We start from the raw sequence: 23,447 nt of genomic DNA, 5'->3' as shown, positions 1-23,447 counted from the left end.
TTTTACTGAAATATTATCAAAGTCTTTGAGGAAGACAAAGGTTTTTGACAGATTTCCAGTGATAGGGCAAAAAAAATATATATACTGTATATATTTTTTTCTATTTGGAAATAGTTTTTTTTTTTTGTAATAAAGTGGTAACTCTGCATACGAACACAAATTGTTCCAGGACCTTGCTTGTAAGTCGAAATAGTCGTAAGTCGAATAGGTTTTTCCCCATAAGAATACATTAGAATTCGATTAATTCTTTCCACAGCCCGAAAAACCTACACTAAATCCTTAACAAATACTGCTGGTACTATTACAAATGGCAATTGCACATAGCAAAACAAATTATTAATAAAAATCATAATAATAAGAATATAATAATTCCTGTCATAACGTAACAAATCGGGTTCTAATGTGGCGGACATGTTTTGCGTGCCGTACCTGAACGAAAAAGGTGCGGTAGAGATTTTACTTTCTCTTTTGATGTTTTGTTTTTGGTGTCAACTGCGGCGGACAGTAGGTGTGTTGTGTTGCATAAGTTCTGAAATAATTGCCTAAAAAACTGACGAATCTGCCGATTTCTTTGGCGATGTTACCACAATAATGAGTGTCACCTGAACTTATAAAGACTAGCGAAAGGAGGTCGGAGGAGGACCGTGAAGATCGCTGACATTCTAAGGCCTAAATTGCCGAGCCTGTTAACGGATGTCCACACCACACTCATATTTTTCTATCATATCCATCTTCATTTCAATAGTAAACGTCATGTTTTTCCTTTTTTCGGCACCTGCTTTAACCTTCTTGAAACCGGTGTTGATTTCTCTTAAAAGCGGCAAAACATAGAAAACTGCGGCGCTGTCATAAATCGTCGTATTTCGAGCATGTCGTCGGATGTAGAAACAAATGGAGAGTCAAATTTTACGTCAGATGTCGAAAAGATCGTGTGTACAAATGATCGTATGTCGATGTACCACTGTAGTTGTATTGTGGAAGAGAACAGGATTAATTTCCTGACCCATGTATCCATAATTGTTGTATTACCATATTGTGAGATAATTGTTATCGTGAGCCTTGTATCGCAAATCACATCGGGTAAAGTTGTCTGATATTATCAGGTAGCCGATAATATCGACAGATTAAAGCATTTTAATTTTGATATCAGATAATATCGACATCGGTTTTTCATTATCGGTTTTGGGCCAATATGCATGTTGCTTTCAAACTGAATGTAGAAACCTGCCTTTGTACAACGGTTGGTCACAGCTTAGCACAGCAGTTAGGCTTATTGACCATTAGATGTCTCCAAACTAAGATGCTTGGAATTTGTTATCCAAGCATTACAATTATTAAAGCATCCAGTGGGGCATTACAATACAATTAGCAATAATATTTTAAGCACAAAACTGCATATATCGGTATCGGTTTGATATCGGTATCAGATTTTTGGAATTAGACAATATCGGGATATCAGTTATTGGTGCAAAAGTCTTTGGTGGACAACTCTAGTATCAGGAAATCGCCAAGGTTCCTACCCCTAATTGGATTCGTGGCAAATTTCAGAATCGGCAAGAAAATATTAGCTCATCGTTTGGAAAATCGGTTCAACACAATAAATATTACATTAACGATATAATTAAATATTGCATTTTCATCACAAAATGAGTTATATTCTGTTATCCATTACTATGTTAGCTCAAAACCCAGATTAGCCAATGAGTACCAGTCTTGATAAATTCCTCCGCCTCCTCCACTGCTGCAAATCGGCAAACTCATTTCACGCCTGATATAATCATGTTATGGACGGCTTCTCCGTATGACATTTTTCATTAACGTCACATCCCGGTAATTTAATGATTTGGCCCACAATCTAATTAGAGAGCCGGAACGTGTTTAATGCCAACGAGGCATTATTCGTTCATTTTCTCTCAATTTTTTGTATGGATCCAACAGATCAGCTGCAAACTTTATCCAGTTAGGGACATCATTAGCATGGCTCTGTACGGTATTTAAAAGGCTGCATTGTCAGCCAAGTAGCTACACCTGGGGAGGGATAATTTTAGCTTGTTTTTTTTTTTCTTCTTCCCTTTCTAAAATTGGATCATTTAAGTGTCTTAATTCATTCATCTTATTAGGCACTAAATTGATTGCCAGTTTTTGTGTGTGTGTGTGTGTGGATTTGTTGTATTCAATATTTGTTTAAATCAGACATGTCCAAAGTCCGGCCCGGGGGCCAAATGCGGCCCTTGGTCAAATTTCATCCGGCTTACACACAGTCGCTTACACGCTAAATGCTGCTCCTCATTTACCCACTAAAAGGCAGCAGCACTCTAAGCAACATTACCCCGTGTGACCCTTTACTCCCAATTTTCTAAAATGGCGACAATCAACAAAAACTGTTGACTGCGACGGCCGACGCTTCAGGGATAGGTGGAAATTGGACTATTTCTTCACTAAAATACGCAACAGCTGTGTCTGCCTCATTTGCAAAGAGACAGTGCGCTGTTTTTAAATAGTTCAATCTTAGGCGATATTACCAGAGGCGATATTACCAAACAAGACACGCTGACATGTACGAAAAGATTAGAGGGAAGAAGCGAGAAATTGGAGCAAATTTAATTTTACAGCAGCATTATTACATTATTACATTACATATAACAGCAGTATTTCGCAAGAGCCCGAGAGTCGAAAGAGAACGCCACAAAGGCTAGTTGCGAGATTGTTGAAATTATTCATTTAAAAAATTAGGGCTGCAGCTATTGATTATTTTAGTAGTCGATTAATCGATTAACTAGTTAGTTCGAATAATCGAGTAATCAGAGAAGGAACATGAAAAATTAAAATACCTGAGCTGAGCCTCAAACGGTATAAAAAATAAATAAGGATTGACAAAAGGCTAACTTACATAGCAAATGTCTGCTAGCCTAAATGCTATAAAACACTAACTTTTTTTTTTTACAATGCTCTTGACAAATGGTTCAGACACATATTCCCACAAAAAAAACAAAACCTGCTAAATATACCAATAAACTAAATTACGAATGCATTTAAAAAAAAAAAAAAAAAAAAAAATTAGCTCAAACAAAAACTTGGCTTATGTTTGTTTTAACATGGAGCAGCTGGATTCAGCCATGTGAAACAAGGCAGACTAGAGGGCAGTGTATCACTTTAATTAAACGAATACTCGAAGCAGCAAAATTTAATTTGAATCTTTTTTCTTTAATCGAATACTGGAGTTAATCGATTCATCGTTTCAGCACTAAAAAAAAAAAATGATAAAGCAAATGTGACACACAGAATGGCTTGCTAACATTTCCTTAAATATATTGTTCTACGTAAAGGACGTCAGCCAAGGTCGGCCCTCCACATTTTTACCACACCAAATCTGGCCCCCTTTGCAAAAAGTTTGGACACCCCTGGTTTAAATGATTCATTATAAAACAAAACATTTAGAATTGAATGTATTTTTTAAATCAAGTGATTGGTTAATTCAGCTAAACTTAGTTTTGAATCACTTAATCTAACTTTAATGTAAATAATTTATTAATTTCGTGAAAATATTGGGTCTTTACTGTGATGAATTCAAATTTGAATTATTTTTTTTCTCGTTAAGTAATTGATTGACTCTGTACAGTATCATTGTCATTTTCCTAATTCAGTAACAATAATACATAATTTTTTCTAAATACGTTGTTTTTGTTTTTATGGCTAGTATAATTGTCATTTTTCTGATTCAATAACAATAATACATTTTTTTCTACATACTGGACATTGCTTTTGTTTTTATCTTAGATATTTAATTGTAAAATATTTTTAGTCCTTACCTGAGTTGTTGCTATTGATTTACTAAGATATAACAGAAACATATTTGTAAAAAAAAAAAAAAAAAAGGAAATAATTACATTGCATTATATATTGGTGCCTATTTAAAAAATATTGATATATTGCTCATTCAAATTTGAATTATTTTTGTCTTGTTAAGTAGTTGATTGACTGTTCACTATCATTGTCCTTTTTCTAATTCAATAACAATAATTCGTTATTTTTTCTAAATATGCTGTTTTTGTTTTTATGGCAAGTATAATTGTCATTTTTCTGATTCAATAACAATAATACATAATTTTTTTCTAAATACATTGTTTTTGTTTTTATCATAGATATTTAATTGTAAAATTTTTTAGTCCTTACCTGAGTTGTTGTTATTGATTTAATAAGATATAACATAAACATATTTGTAAAAAAAAAAAGAAAAAAATTAAATTGGTGCATGTTTAAAAAAAATATATTGATAAATTGCTAATCATTCATTCAAAAATAAAGAGTTAATTTTACATGAGTTGTAATTTTATCAAAACATTTTATTAAATAATTACTTTCTTTAATGGTTGATGACCACTTTTCGAGCTGTGACCTACCCAAGCGCTAACGCAGCGCCCACAGGTGGTTATCTTGAAGTCTCCGTAGAGGTCTTTGATAGCTCCGCTGGTGAAGAAGCCCTCAACCATCAGCAAGATGCCATAGACGAAAAAGGCAGAGGCCACTCCATATATCACGTACTTGATGATGTCAATCCTAAAAAAAGTCAAATCACCACAAAAAAACTAAAAATGTGTCTTACATAAAATGACAGCCCTCCCACTTCAAATGGATTGGACGTCTAGCGCCGTTAATGGCAGCCACTGAGTAAGTAGCAGACACTTTTGACATTTAATGAAATAATCTTTTAAAAATTGGTCAGAAATAAGCTAGATCTGATTTAATTTTAATGTCAGTACATTGACTTTGATAGGAACGTCACCCCTACTAACATGGCCGTCATTAGGTCATTTTGATAGGGGAGTCTTTTGATGCTGCTAACGTATCGATGTTGTGCAACATGTACTTTTCCAAAATCTACTTTCAAACCACTGGTCCCCCCCCCCCCCCCCCCCAAAAAGGAACGCTTGTTGCACCTCCCAAGATAATAGACGTCCAATCGTGCGGCGTCCAATCATCCTTATGCTGTGAATTTAAGTTGACCTCTAGTAGACGTCTAATTTAAGTGGGAGAGCTGATTCGCTGCTGTACCTCCTCAATCAAATGTATTAGACATATAATGTCAATGCATTAACTTTGAGGGAATCATCACCCCTACCAACATGGCAGCCCCGAGGCCATTTTGATAGGGGCGATGAAAGGTCTTTAAAGGTGTTTATCGCTACTGGGCGTCCAATCCATTTGAAGTGGGCGGGTGGCGGCAATTGAAAGTTCTTCATTCGCTGCCAACCAGACGTTAATTTGTGCCGGATCCTGTCGGAGCAATTCCAACATCTCTTGATTTTGGCGTCCCTGTGTTCCAGGACCTATTTGGGTAGATCCGGCACCTCTTGTGTATAGAAAATAATAATCATAAAAAAACGTTTTTAAAAATGTATTATAATTACGGTTGTTCCGATCATGTATTTTTTTTTGCTCCTGATCCGATCCCGATCGTTTAAGTTTGAGTATCTGCCGATCCCGATATTTCCCGATCCGATTGCTTTTTTTTGCTCCCGATTCAATTCCAATCATTCCCGATAATTTTTCCCGATCATATACATTTTGGCAATGCATTAAGAAAAAAATGAATAAAACTCGGACGAATATATACGTTCAACATACAGTACATACGTACTGTATTTGTTTATTATGACAATAAATCCTCAAGATGGCATTTACATTATTAACATTCTTTCTGTGAGAGGGATCCACGGATAGAAAGACTTGTGACTTTGTATATTGTGACTAAATATTGCCATCTAGTGTATTTGTCGAGCTTTCAGTAAATGATACTGTAGCCATGCCCAAAATGCATGATGGGAAGTGGAACCATGACTGTGCATAGTGCTACCAATTGATATATCTTCTCTGCGCTGGGAAATAAGGTGTTAAGAAAAAGATCAATTGCTACCTTGCTTCCCCAAATTGCTCCCCATAATATTTCTAATCGTAGGGAGAGTGATTGTAAGGCTTTAGCCAATTAAAAAAAGGCCTCAAAGGCTGCCAAAATTCGCTCTACTTATTTTACGCTGCCTTTTATCTCTCTATATAGGTAAAATGGCGCCATTACAGATTGAGCGCGACAATGCGGGAGTGGGTAGTGCAGTGCATGCATTAATTGCGTTAAATATCTTAACGTGATACATTTTTTTTTAAAATTAATTACCGCCGTTATCGGGATAAATTTGATAACCCTACTTTAAGCCTAAACTAAAGACTCTGGATGAGTGTAACATATTATGTCTGTAACGTTAAATACAATTAGAAAACGATTTAATTAAAAAAAAAAAAAAAAATTTAAAAAGGCATGGCCGATATTTTTTTGACGATTCCGATACTTTGAAAATGACGCGGGACATCTCTAATTATAATTGCCTCGAATGGGGGGAAAGAAGGAGATAAGTCATTGATGGCTTTCTCCACTTTATTGTGGCAACAACAAACAAAATAACAGCGGACTGCCGCCACATTCGACCGCTATCTTTTGCTTCTTGCCCGTCTCCCCCTAGCTTCCTACTACCTCTCAGCTCTCCAGTCCCAGCATCCCTTAAAAGGACCGTGCATAGTTACGGACATTATAGTATAAAATAAAATAATAATAAAATATATATATAAAACTTTTGCAAATTTGCAGCATCTGGGGAGCAAGCAGCCACAGTTGCATTTACTGTCTTTTTTCAAAAAGAAGTAAGATTTTCAAAACGAGTCAGAAAAGCAACAACCGGTGATGAGGGCAGCTGCAGCGATCATGCTAACGGGCGGGACCGGGTGCAGCAGGAGGCTAGCGCCGATGCAGCTAGCCAGGTTCACGGACAGCCACCCAAGAAGGGGCAGGAGGCTGCTACCGTGGCAGCAGCTGTTCAGGTTCAGCGCCACCCGGAGTGGGGGCCAGCTATAGCGCCAGCAGTCAGTCAGGTGGACCACCAACAGCCGGGGCAACAGGCCAGTACTCTTATGGGAAATTCGGGTTTGGGCTGCACAATTTGTAAGGCGGTGGGAACTTTGGCGCCGGAGAAGACCGGGGGGGATAAAACTCGCAAAAGAATGGGTTGTGCTATTTATTGTAATCTCTGATTTTTTTTTTTTCATGTTTTACAAGTTAAACTGTACGTTACTGTAAGTCCCTACCTGTGGTTATGTGGGCAATTTCCAGTGCTGTGCAGAGTATAGCCTAAATAACTGTAAATTGTTGTTATTACATTTATACCATTGACATTATCTGAAATTTAAGCTTGCAAGTGGGCATTTGTGTGTTGTTTTCAGCACCATTTTCTGCGTATTTTCCAGGACCTGTGCCCGTCTCGTCATCCCTGCACTGTCATATGTAATTTGCGTTCCGGCACCTTATGATTTACAAATTAAGCACTTCTGCCAACCCTCCCACTTCAGTTTGGTTTTTCACACAACATTCAAGATGGTCATATGCAAGCAGTTCATATGATAAGATGCGCAAAAAGGACACACCAAAAAAAGCTATTTAAAGCTTTAAGCAGGAGCCCAGTTGGACAGCGTACACATACACACACACCCGTACACATACATCCAATTAACTATGGACAATTTCAAAATTCTGGTTACATTGGATTTGATATGAGACACCTTAGTAATGTTATTCAAAGAATCAGCATATTATACACGCATTGCTAGGAAATATGTATTTTCTTAAAGATGGAGATGGAGTGTGACATTTTAGGTGTTTCATCAAATTCATTCCAGATGTATTCTGTGTTCCTTCGAGTTCATTCTAATGTATTTAAATGTGTACTTCAAATATATTGGAATTTTATCGGCATGAATGGCAGACGATAGGTTAAGCAGTGTCTGACTAAGCCATGGTAGCAATTATTTTACAGTCTAGTGAGTAAATAAATGTATTTAGATTAGCTATACAAAATAATGGAGGTAATAATTTCTGTATAATGTAAAAATAATCAAAACGAGTGTTTCTTAGTGATGCTCTTTGTACCCACATGGTGAAGACATCCAACGCGTCCACGGGACTGCGTACCACCTCAAAGTAGTTCTGCAGGATGGTGACGGTTCCCGAAAGAGCCTCATGTCCACAACCGCAGAACAGAGCCACACCGGCGTACAGCAAAATGGTGGCAATGAGTGACGGGTAGGGGATTCCGCCCAGGCATTTAATGCAACACTCCATGCACCCTAAATAAAAAAAACAAAAAATGAGAAGGGTTAGTTAACGGAGGCTAAAAGAATAGCTGATGCTACTGCTTCAGTCTAAAAGTAATACACGGTTTGGCCATTTACAGTCTCCCAAATTTAAAGCTCAGTCGGTGGGCACCCATGCACAACGGAAAAAATCCATCAAGTGGACGGGGAAAGTAGGTCACAGTTCATTTTGTGGCTGATATACGACTGCTGACAAGTGTATTCTCTTCCTACTCGTACTACACTGAGGGGGAAAAGTGCCACTTCAAAAACGAGTAGAATTGTTTGTAAAACTAGTTACTTTTTGCTTATTACGTGTAAAAAAAAAAAAAAAAATCTGTCGATGGAATTGGATTGTTTTAAAATAAACAGAGGTACAGTAGGTAGTAACGCGTTATATGTACTTCGCTACATTTGAGTCACTTTTTGAGAAAAATGTACTTCTAATAGTACTTTTACTAAGCCATACTTTTTACTGTGATCCAAATATAATTAAATATGGTCAATGAGTTAAATGAGTGCCCGGTAAAGGTTGGGAGGAAAGAAATAAAATCATAATTCATGCATTCAAGAGTTAAAGGTTTACTAGCTAGTCCCTCTTTTTCTCCTGCATCCTGGCTTTGTGCCTTCAATTTATTCTGTCAGTTCTTTAGCCTTCATGGCCCTGGCTGACATTTATTCTACTGGTTAGTATTTACATTGTGACCCTGAACCTTTGACCCCATTGTTCTTGATGGGGAGGTGGGGAGGTTCAAATTGTGAGTGGAGCTCAGCAATGCTTTGGCCCAATTAATAATAAAGCAAGTATTAACAAGTATAACAAAATTTAAAATGGCTACAAAATTCTCAAATTTTACGCTAGATGCACAAAAATCACCAAGTGCAGAGACAATCACCTATACTTTCAGGATCAATAGCCATATTTAACATATATGTTTTTTTTTACCAAAATAGCAACTTGATTTTTTATTTTATTTATTTATTTAGTATTTTCAACAGCTAATATATCACTCAATTTTCACATCAAACCTTAACACATGGGGAAAGCATGCTGAATCATATTAATTTTACTCAACAAAGGAAATATTTGCATTTTTCTATATCCAATCACAACTTATTTAGGTTGAAATCCGCTATTGTGTGGAGATAAAATCCAACATGTCGGCCATCACGAAACAAAGAGCTTTTTAAGTGGAAAATTCTTGTAAATAAATGCTTAACTCTTGGAATTTCTGTAGATATGAACGTAAAACAGTCCAGATTCTTGGTTAAACGCAATAAACAGGTAGTTATTGTTCATTTTACTTAAAATTTTCAAGCAAAATTTACAGTATTGTGTATCCAACATGGCGGTCATCATGAAACAAAGAGCTTTTTAATTAAAAAAATTCTTGTAAATAAATGCTTAAATCTTCTATACATATGACTGCAAAACAGTCTAAATTCATGGTTAAAATAATAAAAAAAAAAAACGGGCAGTTATCGTTCAATTTACATGAATATTTCATGCAAAATTTACGGTATTGTGTAATCCAACATGGCGGCTCTCACAAAACAAAGAGCTATTTAAGTTTAAAATTGAATGAAATTTTATTATCATCATCGGTATCATTGACAATCATTGACAATTACAAAATGTGATATGATTTGCCCGAAGGAACCGAAGAAGACAAAGGCGGACGGGATGAAGCATATGCTTATCAGTTTCCCGTCCCCCATACAACTAAAGACGCACAATCAGACATGGTACATACATCAAACTGTACAATAACACAATCAACAATCTGCGTTTAGTAACTCAGTGTCCAGTCAAGCAGCTCGATTAATTTCAGGGCGTACAAGGTTAAGGCTTTGTCATGTCCCTGACATTTTTGCATCTGTTTGATGAGCTCATTTGCGCGTCGGCACTGGTCGAGATCGTCAGCCAAAATTTCCAGCCTGTTGATGCAAACATGTCTCTCCTCGACCGCCTAAGTTTCTCGTTTTCTGCGCGAATTAACTGGAGCTCTCTGACGATTTCTTGATTCTGGTTTTGAATCAAGCCAATCAAGGAGACCTCCAACTTCTGTGTGGAGGATTTTATTTCAACCAAGTCTCCAGGTTTCAAATTCTTTGGAGCCATACTGGGAGTCGAGCTTGCTGGCCCTGAACGCTTATCTGTTAAGATAAGAGAGTGCTTCAGGAGCTCAGAGTGCGTCTGTACACGGTGAAGGCTGAGCAGCAAATAAAATTCTTGGTAATAAATGCTTAAATCACTGAATTTCTACATAAATGAATGTAAAACAGTCTAAATTATTGGTTAAACGCAATAAACAGGCAGTTATCGTTCATTTAACTTAAAATTTTCAAGCAAAATTTACGGTATTGTGTAATCCAACATGGCGGCCGTCACGAAACAAAACTTTTTAAAGTCGAAAATTCTTTCAAATAAATGCTTAAATCGTGGAATTTCTGTAGATATGAACATAAAACAGTCTAGATTCTTGGTTAAAAGTAATAAACAGGCAGTTATCGTTCATTTTACGTACATTTTTAATTTGAAAATTCTTGTAAATAAATGCTTAAATCACAGAATTTCTATAGATACGAACGTAAAACTGACTAAATTCTTGGTTAAAAGCAGTTTTCGTTAAAAGTTATCGTTCATATTACTTAAATTTTTCAAGCAAGATTTATAGTATTGTGTAATCCAACATGGCGGCTGTCTCGAAACCAGTTGAAGTTGAAAATTCTTGGTAATAAATGCTGAAATTGTGGAATTTCTACATAAATAAACGTAAAACAATCTAAATTCTTGGTTAAAAGCAATAAAAAGGCAGTTATCATTCATTTTACTTAAAATTTTCATTAAAAATGTATGGTATTGTATAATCCAACATGGCTGCTGTCATGAAAGAGCTTTTTAATTGGAATATTCTTGTAAATAAATGCTTAAATTGCGGAATTTTTATAGATATGAGCGTAAAACAGTCTAAATTCTTTGTTAAAAGCAAAAAACGGGCAGTTATGATTTATTTTACGTAAATATTTCAAGCCGAATTTACACTAATTTTATCCATTGATTTTTTTTTTTTTTTCCCAATGTTTGAAAGTGCATGTGTGGTGCTATTTAATATAATAATTACCTTGAATTCTCGACCAAATCACTCGAGACACTCCTGCCTGCTTGTATGCAGAAAACTTTTGTCCTATTTCCACCTAAATCCAACGTTAGAACGCAGCGTGTGTTTGAGTTTATCAAAGTGAAAGCCAACTTAACGTTCTGCCTGAGTCGGGCCCCTACGGGAAGGCGTGGCGCAATGTCTGTGGGAGCTGTTTTGTCAACTGATGGTGGAGTCCATGCATCAGTATAGCTGTTGTCGACAAAATACTTCATACAACGCTGCCAGTGAGAACCGTCCAAGCCACTCGGGACGTCCCAAGAAGCGAACTGCCAAGCTGGTTGAAAGATTGAGTGAGTCTCTCCAGCAGAGTCCGAAACGTTCTGTGCGTAAGCGAAGTCAGTCCCTCGGTATGTCCTGTGAGACTTGCAGGAGAGTGCTGGTGAACGATATCAGGGCTTTCCCATACAGAATACAGATGCTGCAGACCCTTACAGCCTCAGACAAGAAGCAGAGGAGGGCTATGGCAGTCAAGATGCTCGAGAAGATCGAGGAGACACCAAGTTTCCTTATCCTCCTTTGGACCTCAGATGAAGCCCACTTCCATCTTGATGGAAAGGCGAACTCCAAGACAAATGTCTTCTGGGGGTCCTCCAGACCCAATGAAGTAGCCACCAAGCCTCTGCACTCTCCTAAGTGCACAGTGTGGGCTGCAATCTCCGCCAGAGGCGTCATTGGACCAATCTTCATCGAAGAATCTGGCGCAGCAGTGACAGTCACCGAGGAGCGGTATGTGGAGGTCCTCAAAACCTTCAAGAATGAGCTTCAGACCATCTACCCGTCGCTCAAGTTCTGGTTCCAGCAAGACGGAGCAAGTTCTCACACCTCAAACCTGTCTCGAGATTGGCTGAAAGAGAACTTCGGAGGCCGAGTGATCAGTCTCAAGACTGATTTTGAGTGGGCACCCCATAGCCCGGACCTAAGCCCCCCAGATTTTTTTCTTTGGGGCTATCTTAAGGACAGAGTCTACGCAGGGAAACCCAGAACCATCACGGAACTCAAGAAAGCCATCAGGGAGGAGATGAGAGCCATTACCAATTCAGTCTGTAAGAACGTCATGGACAACTTCGTGCTGCGCCTCAAGAAATGCATGGAGCTAAATGCAGGCCATCTAGAACATATGCTGTAGAACGGAGAAAAAAAATGCCAAAGACCCCAGTGTTTTGATTTGATGTTTTGAATATAATAAACTAGTTATGACCAAAGTTTCATTTCATTCGGACTAAACACTAAGAAACGGGGCCTAATTAGAGTTGGGGCCCGTTTTTTTTTGTGTCACCCTGTATAAGCTTTTTCATATGTAGAAAAAGAAAAACAAATTGGATGCTGGCTCATAAAATCAACTGTGTGTCAGGCGTGATTAATTTCCTGCGCAAGACGTTATCAGCTCCAGGGGTCTATTATCAATGCGCTGTAATGAATTAACAACAGCGTCTATTGACTCCGGACGCCTCCCGAGTGGGATCGATATGTGGAATGCAAATGTTGTCCTGATTCTCGCTGTTTGCAAGATTCCCACATTGTCAATCAAGGATTCCTGCTCGGAATGTTTCTTTTGACAAAGTCGTCTTTGTCCTCATCTCACTCCTTCTCCTCTTTCTCAACCCGTCGCTCCTAATTCAGCTGCGAGTACGAGGAGAATATCAAGTAGTCGCTTTTGGCCCGGCTCCAGGTTTGCTTGGATTATCTGCATACACGCCTACTGTACTTTAGTGCCTCCGTTTTGTGTTTGATGCACTTTTCTTTTTCAGATGCATTATTTTTAGAAAGTCCACTTTTCTCCAGGAAGTGTTCTGTTTATTTAAGGAAAACAGCTAAATGAATATCGCAAATGCTGAAGATTTTGTTAATTTTTATTGCATCAATACTGATACTAGTTTAGTACCGATACAGTGCTAAAATGCGTCATCGGTATCGGGGAGGACTAAAAAAAAAAATGACAGACTGATGCTGTGCAATATGTACTTTTCAAGATCTAGTTTCCAAATGCTGGTTGCCCTACCCAAGATGGTCGCCGTAAATTTTTTTTTAAAAAAAGGAGCGCTTGTCACCCTTCTCAAGATGATGATAAACCATAGACTTGCCTCGCCTTCAAGTAGGGGGCCTGCCCACATCACAAAGAGTTATTCTCAAACACCCGCACGCAGCGATCTAATGCCGGATTTAGGTTGAAAAAGTACTAAAGCTGTACCGCATGCAAACAGGAATGATTGTCTTAGGAGTGATTTGTTCGAGAATTTAAGGTAATTATTATTTTTCGTACCATGCATGCATTTTGAAACGTGAAAAAAATCAATGGGAGAAATTAGCCGCTACTGCATTGGCATCATAGTTTGCAATATTTACGTAAAATAAATGCTAACTGCACGTTTTTGCTTTTAACCAAGAATCCAGACTGTTTTACGTCCAATCTATAAAGAATTCGGGGATTTAAGCATTTATTCACAAGAATTTTCACCGGAAAAGCTCTGTTTACATTAGGCGGGTGCTAGCTACTTTCACTAACAGACTAGCATTGTACTTCGACATATTTATGTAGTATAAATGCTAACTGCACATTTTTTTTTCTGCTTTTAACCAAGAATTTAGACTGTTTTACGTGCATTTATTTACAAGAATTTTCACCGGAAAAGCTGTGTTTACATAAGGCGGCTGCTAGTTACATTCACTAACATCCTAGCATTGTACTTCGACATATTTACGTAGTATAAACGCTAACTGCACGTTTTTTATTTTTGTTGCTTTTAACCAAGAATTTAGACTGTTTTACGTCCATATCTATAAAGAATTAAGGGATTTAAGCATTTATTCACAAGAATTCTCACCGGAAAAGCTCTGTTTACATAAGGCGGCCGCTAGTTGCATTCACTAACAGACTAGCATTGTACTTCGACATATTTACGTAGTATAAATGCTAACTGCACGTTTTTTTTTTTTTTGCTTTTAACCAAGAATTTAGACTGTTTTACGTGCATTTATTCACAAGAATTTTCATCGGAAAAGCTCTGTTTACATAAGGCGGCTGCTAGTTACATTCACTAACAGACTAGCATTGTACTTCGACATATTTACGTAGTATAAATGCTTACTGCACGTTTTTTTATTTTTGTTGCTTTTAACCAAGAATTTAGACTGTTTTACGTCCATATCTATAAAGAATTAAGGGATTTAAGCATTTATTCACAAGAATTTTCACTGGAATAGCTCTGTTTACATAAGGCGGGTGCTAGCTACATTCACTAACATACTAGCATTGTACTTCGATATATTTACATAAAATGAATGCTATCTGCAGGTTTTTCTTTTTTTGCTTTTAACCAAGAATTGAGACTGTTTTACGTCCAGATCTATAAAGAATTCAGGGATTTAAGCATTTATTCACAAGAATTTTCAACGGAAAGAAGCTCTTTTTCTGTTATCCACTAGGTCAGCTTTGACCGCCTCGCCTACAATTAAGGCCTCTTATTTATCGGCCCAGCATCTCTTGTCCCGTCAATATATTTGGAAGTCTAAGGATAAACGTCCAATCATCCTTCTTATTTGAATTTGAATGAGTTTAACACTAGTAGACGTACATTCGCTGCCAACTCTCCTACTTCAAATGGATTGAACTTTGAACACCATCAATGGCAGCCACTGAGTAAATAGCAGATGCTTTGACATTAATGAAATCTTTTAAAAATCGGTTAAGAAATAAGATTGCTTGACTTAATTTTAAGTCAGTCACCCTTACCAACATGGCTGCCGTGAAGCCATTTTGTAGGGGCGATGAAAAGTTGCCATTAATTCAAATGGATTCAAATTACTCAAATTAACACTACTGGGAGGGTGGGAGCGAATGAATGTTCGTTCGCTGGCTGCCACCCTTCCACTTAAAATAGAATGGATGTCTAGCGCCGACAACTGCATACAACGAGTTAAGCAGTGTCTGACCAAACCTCTACTTACGAACGTCTCTACATACAGAATTTTCAGGTTTAGACACGCCTCAACGGGAAAATATTGCCTCTTGTTTCGAATGAAATTTCAGGATACGACGGGCAAAAATACAGCATGGCTGGTACTCGTAGCTCCCAGACTTTACTGAACGTAATATTACAGCTGCTCTGCCATTGCCTGTTGCCTAGCATACCTTGCACCTAATTGGCCAAGAGGGACCTCTACTGTATGTGTATGTATGTATGTATCCCAGCATCCTCTTCATTCGCCCCTCATGTTCGACAGCTTGAAATGAGTGTATTAACTTTTATTTCTGTATTCTTTTTTTACATTATGCACAACTCTGAGTTTGTTTATTATGCAATATTCTAATTGAAATATGTATTTGTTACATCTTTTGATGCATTATGAAAGATTTATGTCTGAATTTTGGGGGGCTTGGAACGGATTAGGGCATAGAAGGAGATAGTACCTTTTCTTGTTGGCACCGTATAAACGTTTACACTATTCTAACACATGTTATAATAAAGCATTTAACAATAGTTTTAGGACAACAAGCAGAATATATTTGACATAGGAGATACATGACACTTTTTTATCACAGAAGCCCAACGCGTGTGTCATGCAACTGACTGAGCAAGATTGACACAGGCGAGGCTAGACTCCAGGGCCACATCTGCACCACCAACTCCCGCAATCAGTTCTTCCGGACAGTCCAGAACAAATGGAAGGACATCTTGTCTTTACAAGGAACATTTGATAAAAGGAACCCGCGACTGAGAAGTAAACTCTCAGCACTCACGTAGCGCTGAGGTGGCAAAATCCACAACCCTCATTGCCCTGACAACAGTAACTCCCGAATCCTCCTGTCCAATCCACAAACTGACAATGATCAGCCCCGCGAGAACCTTTAAAAAGACAATGTTTAACTAATCGTTATCATTTTTCACGGGAAAAAATAACTAACATTATATCATACATTACATTATATCAACATTTATATCATAGTTTAAGGAAAACAAGCAGACTATATTTGACATAGGGCATAAGAGATACATGACACCTTCTGACCACGGAAGCCCAACGCGTGCGTCATGCAGCTGACTGAGCAAAATGCACGCTGACAACCAGGTAATAGGCAAGAAATCTACAAGCCCACGTCTGCAACACCATATCCCACGATCAACTTTTCAGGACAGTCCAGAACAAATGGCGGGAGGTCCTGTCCCAACACAAGGAACAACGGAGAATGCCCGATATCCAACTGACAACACGACTCATAAGACTCCAAGCACCCGTTTGACGCTGAGGCGGGCAAAATCTCCCACAGCGGTTTCCCCAGTAACGGTGACTCAGCAACTGTGACGCACAAACAAAACAGCTCAAACTGCGATAGAAGATTATCCTAAACAACTGCCAAACACACCTTTCTTCCGGATCATGGCCCGCCTCAACATAGCCTTTAAAAGACTGAATACTTAACTAATCGTTGTCATTTTTCTCAGGAACCTTTTGCTGCCGTGTGATATGATGACCCTGAATTCTCGCCTGAGTCTTTTTTCTGTTTGCCTTATCGTTTGATTGCTGTCGACTTGAATAAATTGTTAACTTGTGCTTCGAAGCCTTTTTCCAGCTTTCAAAATGGAGTCAGTACAAAGGGTCAACACGAAGGTGAATGCGCGGAGTTTGGCCTTTTGGCCGGTTTGTCGGGTTCTGCCGGCCTGGGTCATTGGAGCTGCGCCAGCGCGAGTTCGGCTGGCGTGATTCCGGCAATCTGGCTAAAAGGTCAGATTCCTTCAGCATTTACATGGAAAATGTGTCTCTACTTACCGAATTTTCAAGTTACGAAACTACTTCCAGAACCAGTTAATTTTATAAGTAACGGTACCACTGTATTTATATTCAAGTGTATACATTAATTTAGTACTGAAAGAAAAGAAAACGTGGTATCGGTACAGTATTGGCAATGGCCGATACCACACAGCCAGGTGTCAGAATCTGTATCGGGAGCCAAAAAATGGTATCGGCACAACAGTAATGACAATTAAGAGTGACTGCTGGATGAACCATATTCGAAAACGGAACCTTGGCCTCTCAACGTCTAAATGAGGCATGCTTGCAGTAAAACAATGGTGTTGAGATGAAATGATGGTTAATACCATGTGCGTTCAGCATTTCCGGCGCAGCATAGCTGTCACTGCTGTGATTCAATGCCAGAAACCAACCGATAAATGACCTTTTAGCATGAGCCGGAGAGAACGTAATAAGACTTTATGTCAAACTGTCCTGAGTTCATGACCTCACTGAGGGTTTATAATGCTTCTCGTTGCACTCCGGTATTGTCAAAAATCGATGGCTACAGTATGGCGTCACCTCGTCTACAATCTCCTGCAGCTGTGGTGATGCGGCAGGATAAAATGGCGAGCAAAAAAACCGCTCCTGGAAGCGGAATCTATCATTCTCAAAAGCATTGCCGATCACAGAGCATCTCGTATTTATTATTAATGCTGAGTTACCTGCAGGAGCAAAGAACCTCAGCTGCTTATTAAGGATGCTGGGGAGGAGGAATGTCACTGGAGGCTGCTTTAAGAACTCATCTGTCCATTTATGATTGATCGATTCATTTCAAGTCAGCGGTGTCGGTGAGTTTTATGGCCAGTCAGAATGCATCAAAAGACAGTTCTTATTTCACTAGTGAGATACCCTTGTAGAAAACAATAAGATTTTTTTTCTACAAGCTTGTATTGGATTATCTTGAAAGCCAGTAAGAGAGGACGGGAGGAAGTGTAACCAAACTGTATTATTATAGGAAGGTATGTTGTTACAGTGGTATGAAAAAATATCTGAAGCTTTTGGAATTTCTCACATTTGTGCATAAACTCACCATCAAATGTGATGTGATCGTTGTCAAAATCACACAGAGGAAATTACAGTGCCTGATTTGACTAAAACCACCCAAGCATTGATAAGTTTTCATATTTTAATGAGCATATTATGCAAACAATGAGAGAAGGGGTTAAAATTAGTAAGTGAACCATCAGATTTAATATTTATAATATTAGCCTCAACTGTCTGACATACAGGTTTTCCTCGGGTTTTCCTGCAAAACATCCTGACAAGCTTTTGAATTAATTCTTCCATTAATCATTGCTAAGTGTCCAGGCCCTTAGGTAGCAAAACAGCCCCAAATCATGATGCTCCCACCACCATGCTTCACGAGCTGTTCCAGTTACACCATTCTTGGCCATAGTTTACATGTTGTTGACAGAGATATTGAACTGTGCCTGTGATTTCTGTAAGTCTTTAGCAGACACTCTAGGGTTCTTTTTTACTTCTCTGAGTATTCTGCGCTGACCTCTTTGCGTCATCATTGGTGGACGGCTACTCCTTGGGAGAAAAGCAACAGTGCCAAACTCTCTTGATTTGTAGACAACTTCTCTGACTCTCGATTGATGAACATCCAGACTTTTAGAGATGGTTTTGTATCCTTTCCTAGCTTTATAAAAATCAACAATCCTTGATCGCGGGTCTTCAGACAGCTCTTTTGACCGAGCCATGATGCACATCAGACAATGCTTCTCATCAAGATAATTCTTACCAGGTGTGTGTTTTATAGTGGGCAGGGCAGCTTTAAACCATTCATTTGTGATTGGGCATACACCTGACTTAAATTATTTGGTAAAAATTGGTTTTAATTGCTCTTTGTCTCCTAAGGCAGAGGGTTCAGTTACTTTCTTTTACCCCTTCTGTCATTGTTTGCATGCTATCCTCATTAAAATATAAAAACCTATAAATGTTTGGGTGGTTTTAGTTAAAGCAGAAAGTTTTTTTCATCTGTGTGATTTTGATAAAGATCAGATCACATTTGATTGTGATTTCATGCAGAAATGTGACAAATTCCAAAAGGTTCAGACACTTTTTCATCCCATTGTACCTAGCGAAGCGTGACTTTTGGCATAGCTTTAGACCCCCTAGCACCTAAAACAGCACAACATTTCACTCAAACAGACGGCTTTGCGCTAATACAGTGAGAGGATGACCCCCTCCCAAGACCCCTCCCACCTCCCACTTCTCCATCTGTCAGTGTCATGTCCAACAGGCAAAAGGGACACACATACATGCACGTACACACACGCACGCACGCTTATCCAGTCAGTGGTATTAAGAGTGTTAAGGTTATCCTCAGATAAAGCTGCAAGCTAAATTGTGTACCTCGAAGGAAACGTGAGACAATTGAGGTTAATTAATGATCAGTCTAGTATCTTTCCGTCGCTGTTTCAATCTTACTCTCATACCATTTATTCATGGCCACAAAAATGAGTCTGCCCCTGATTATTTTTTGTCGCCAAGCATTTTAGACATTGTCTGTGTTGTCTGTGATTTGCTTTTAACCATTCATGAATAATTATGACTTCTTCTTTTCTTTCTTTTATATATTTATATATATATATATATATATATATATATATTTTTTAGCCCTTACAGCGAACTTATTCAACTCATTGGCTGCACTAGACATCGGTATTTTACACTCATTTTTTATTACCAGGTATTTTATTGTATTTTACATTTTGGTACTCCAGTTTTGGTAGCAAACTGTTGGTTCCTTTGTTACACATTGACATCTTTTTAAACGGATATCTTCTTTTACTGGCATATGTTAGTGACGGATTGGGATACAAAGTATGGGTCAGGGGTCCCCAAACGACGGCCGGCGGGCTGGATACGCCCCCTGAACAATACCAAAGACCATTTAGATTTTTTTTTTTTCTTTTTTTTTTCTCATGTTATTTATTTCCTGGCTTTTTTCTGTGAATAACTCAGAGGGGGTTATTTGGTTATTATCTATTTAATTAATAGTGTTATTTTATTTTTTATTATTATTATATTTAGGGCTGTCAAACGATTAAAATTTTTAATTGAGTTAATTACAGCTTAAAAATTAATCGTACTTAATCGCAATTAATCGCAATTCAAACCATCTCTAAAATATGCCATATTTTTCTGTAAATTATTGTTGGAATGGAAAGATAAGACACACGACGGATATATACATACAACATACTGTACATAAGTACTGTACAGTGGTACCTCTACATACGAAGTTAATCCGTTCCAGGACCTTGTTTGTAAGTCGAAATGGTCGTATGTCGAGCAGGATTTTCCCATAGGAATACATTATAATTCCATTAATTCGTTCCACAGCCCAAAAACCTTCACTAAATCCTTAAAAAATACTGCTGGTACTATTACAAATGGCAATTACACATAGCAAAACAAATAAATTATAAATCAAAATCGGAATAATAATAATAATAATTCCTGTATTAATGTAACGAATCGGGTTCTAATGTGGCGGACGTTTTTTGCTGACCCTGAACGCACCGCGGGGCTGACGTGCCAGAGACAGACCGGTGAGCTTGAGTTTCACTTTCACTTTGAATGTTTTCATGAGAACACCGTCAATTGCGGCAGACAGAAGGTGTTTTTGTTTTGAATAAGTTGTGAAATAAATGATTAAAACGTGGCGAAGTTGGCGATTTCTCTGGAGATGTTACCACAATAAGAATTGTCAGCTTAACTTATAAAGACTGGCGAACGATGGTCGGAGGAGGACCGTGGAGATGTATTGTTGAGCCATTTCACGGATGCCCACCCTACGCTCATATTTTTCTGTCATTTGCATCTTCATTTAGAAGGTAAGCGTAAACTTTTTCCTTGTTTCACCACCTGTACCAACCTTTTCTGAAACCAGTGTTGATTTGTCACACAAGAAAATCCGCCGTGCATTCGTCTGCGGTGCTGCCATTGTCGTCGTATTTCGAGCATGTCGTCGGATGTAGAAACAAATGGCGAGTCAAATTTTACGTCGGATGTCGAAAAGTTCGTGTGTCGAAGCGATCGTATGTAGAGGTACCACTGTATTTGTTTATTGTAACAATAAATCCACAAATGGCATTATTAACATTCTTTCTGTTATAGTGATCCACGGATAGAAAGACTTGTAGTTCTTAAACGATAAATGTTATAGTTACAAGTTATAGTAATTTTATATTAAAACCCCTCTTCATGTTTTCGTTTTAATAAAATTTGTAAAATTTTCAATCAAAAGTAGAGTTAATATAATAATAATAAGAATAAAAATAACAATAATAAAAATAGAGTGACCAAACGTGTATTTTGCATAGCTATTTTGATATGGAATGTCAGTTCATTTTGCATTGTTGTTTAACTGTGTGTCAGAATAGGGCCTCATTACTATAGACTGAAGTGCTTTTCTTTTTGTGAACATTTTTTTTTTGGAGAGATAGGAATATTATTTTTGTTGTGCTTTCACTAAGTGATACTTATGTTTGTTGTGAAGGAGTTGCCGAAGCTTATGCCAATAAACGGCGCGGTCCAAAGAACGCCTGTGTCCACTCGCCTTTACTGTATAACATGTATTTGTACATATCTTACCCAAAATACAACAAGAGACACATAATTGCCACTGAAAGTAAGAAAACTTACCGAAATATGTGTGGAGCACAAATAGCAATTTGCATTGCATTGTGAATACAGCATAAACGTCTCACAACTACTAATTCTCCCACGTTTAGAACAAATAACAAGAGTATGGAACGGCGCTGTCCCCAAGCGGCCGGTGGCATTCTCTTCACTCTTAATGTCCATAAACGGCCTCATTGTAATCTGTTTGAGGCAGTATGCGAGCGGGTCATTCAGTGCATGCGTTAATTGCGTCAAATATTTTAATGTGATTAATTTAAAAAATTAATTAATGCCCTTTAACGCAATAATTTTGACAGCCCTAATTATATTATGTTATTATTTTTATTTTTTATACTTTTGTTCCGTGAAGAATCCAGAAAGGTTATTTGATTGTGGTTTTCTCAAAAACAATATTTTTTTACATTTAGGCACTCCTGCAATCGTCACACTTTTTCTGTTACAAACTGACCCCGGCCCCTCATCAGAGAAGGGAAAAGTTATGTGGCCCTCACAGGAAAAAGTTTGGGGCCCCCTGGTATAGGTAGTCCCCGGTTTAGGAACAAGTTCCCGTTCCTGCGCTGGTGATGTAACCTGGATTTCCGCGTATGTTGGAATTAAGCCTTTAAATACCTCTAAACACTCTCTCAATAAAAAAAAAAAAAAACAATCCAAAAACATGTATTTTACATCATTGTACTTTCCTCGCTGAGACGTTGGAGCTAAGTCCTAGCTAAACAGTGAGCTAAGCTCCAAAATGATGATGTCAGACGTCTGTGTAGTTTGTTGACTTTATTCAGCTGCCCATGACATCAACACTTGCAGAATGAAAGTAAAAAAAAAAAAGAAATTAAATCAGTCTCATCTTCAATAACAGAAATTCAAATTTGCGTTAACAAGTACCTGTTGATACAGCAATAACAAACGATTAGCATGGATCAGTTAGCGTCCACACATCATTAAAAACAATCACATAAATTCGCCCCAAGTATTCGATACAATTGAAAACGCACAATAAACAGTACAAAAGGGGTTATATACAGCCGTCGCCTCTGGATGCATCACAAGCAACAAATGTGCGCACAGGCTGTCACATCTGTCACTCGACTGCTCTGTGTGTACATGTGTAGGGTGGGCACGTCTGTGCATGCGCTCGCATTTGGAAGTACTACCTGCTCTACGCTTCTTCCACCAAAATAAAAGGATGCATCAACATTTAAGAAAAAAAAAAGGCGTCGTAAAGTCAAAATCGCGTAAGCCAAGTTGGTCGTAACCCGGGGACTACCTCTATTATACGTCATATTAACAAAATAAAGTGAAAAATAAGATTCTGTGAGGCACGTTGCGTTATATTCAGTGACTATTCAGGCTTTACTCGCGAGTGAGTTGCCTTGCTGAGAGAAAAGCGTGGTGTAAAAAGGCGAGAGAGGGGGGATATAATGGCCGCTAAGGTCACCAGCGTCGGCTCTCTCAACGCGAGCGTCCGAACTAAAAAAAAAAAAACGGGTCGGGACTCGCAAGAGGAGTCAGCAGCAGCAGGAGAACAAGTAAGCGGCAGATCTCCCGGCCGAAAGGAACTGCAGGACGGCGGCGACGCTGCTGGGGAAGCGGGGATCCTCACATGAAGAACGGTAATGGGAACTAGGTAATGTTTACGCGACTAAAAAAAAAAAAAAAAAAAAAACACCT

The 23,447-nt window shown here is 38.2% G+C and overlaps 1 protein-coding gene across 1 annotated transcript in view; it reads right to left on the bottom strand.

Annotated features, from left to right (window-relative positions):
- gpm6aa (glycoprotein M6Aa) overlaps nucleotides 1-23,447 on the bottom strand; it is a 56,481-nt gene that overhangs the window by 12,413 nt on the left and 20,621 nt on the right. Inside the window, exons 2-3 of the mRNA XM_057850232.1 lie at nucleotides 7,974-8,166; nucleotides 4,401-4,557 (exon numbers count right to left, since the gene is read on the bottom strand). Coding sequence (XP_057706215.1) covers nucleotides 4,401-4,557; nucleotides 7,974-8,166 — 350 coding nt within the window. The remainder of the gene's footprint in view (nucleotides 1-4,400; nucleotides 4,558-7,973; nucleotides 8,167-23,447) is intronic.

Source organism: Corythoichthys intestinalis, chromosome 11 (genome assembly GCF_030265065.1).
Source record: "Corythoichthys intestinalis isolate RoL2023-P3 chromosome 11, ASM3026506v1, whole genome shotgun sequence".
NCBI lineage: Eukaryota > Metazoa > Chordata > Actinopteri > Syngnathiformes > Syngnathidae > Corythoichthys > Corythoichthys intestinalis.
Note: the sequence above shows the minus strand (reverse complement) of the source record. Positions and strands in the feature narration are given on the sequence as shown.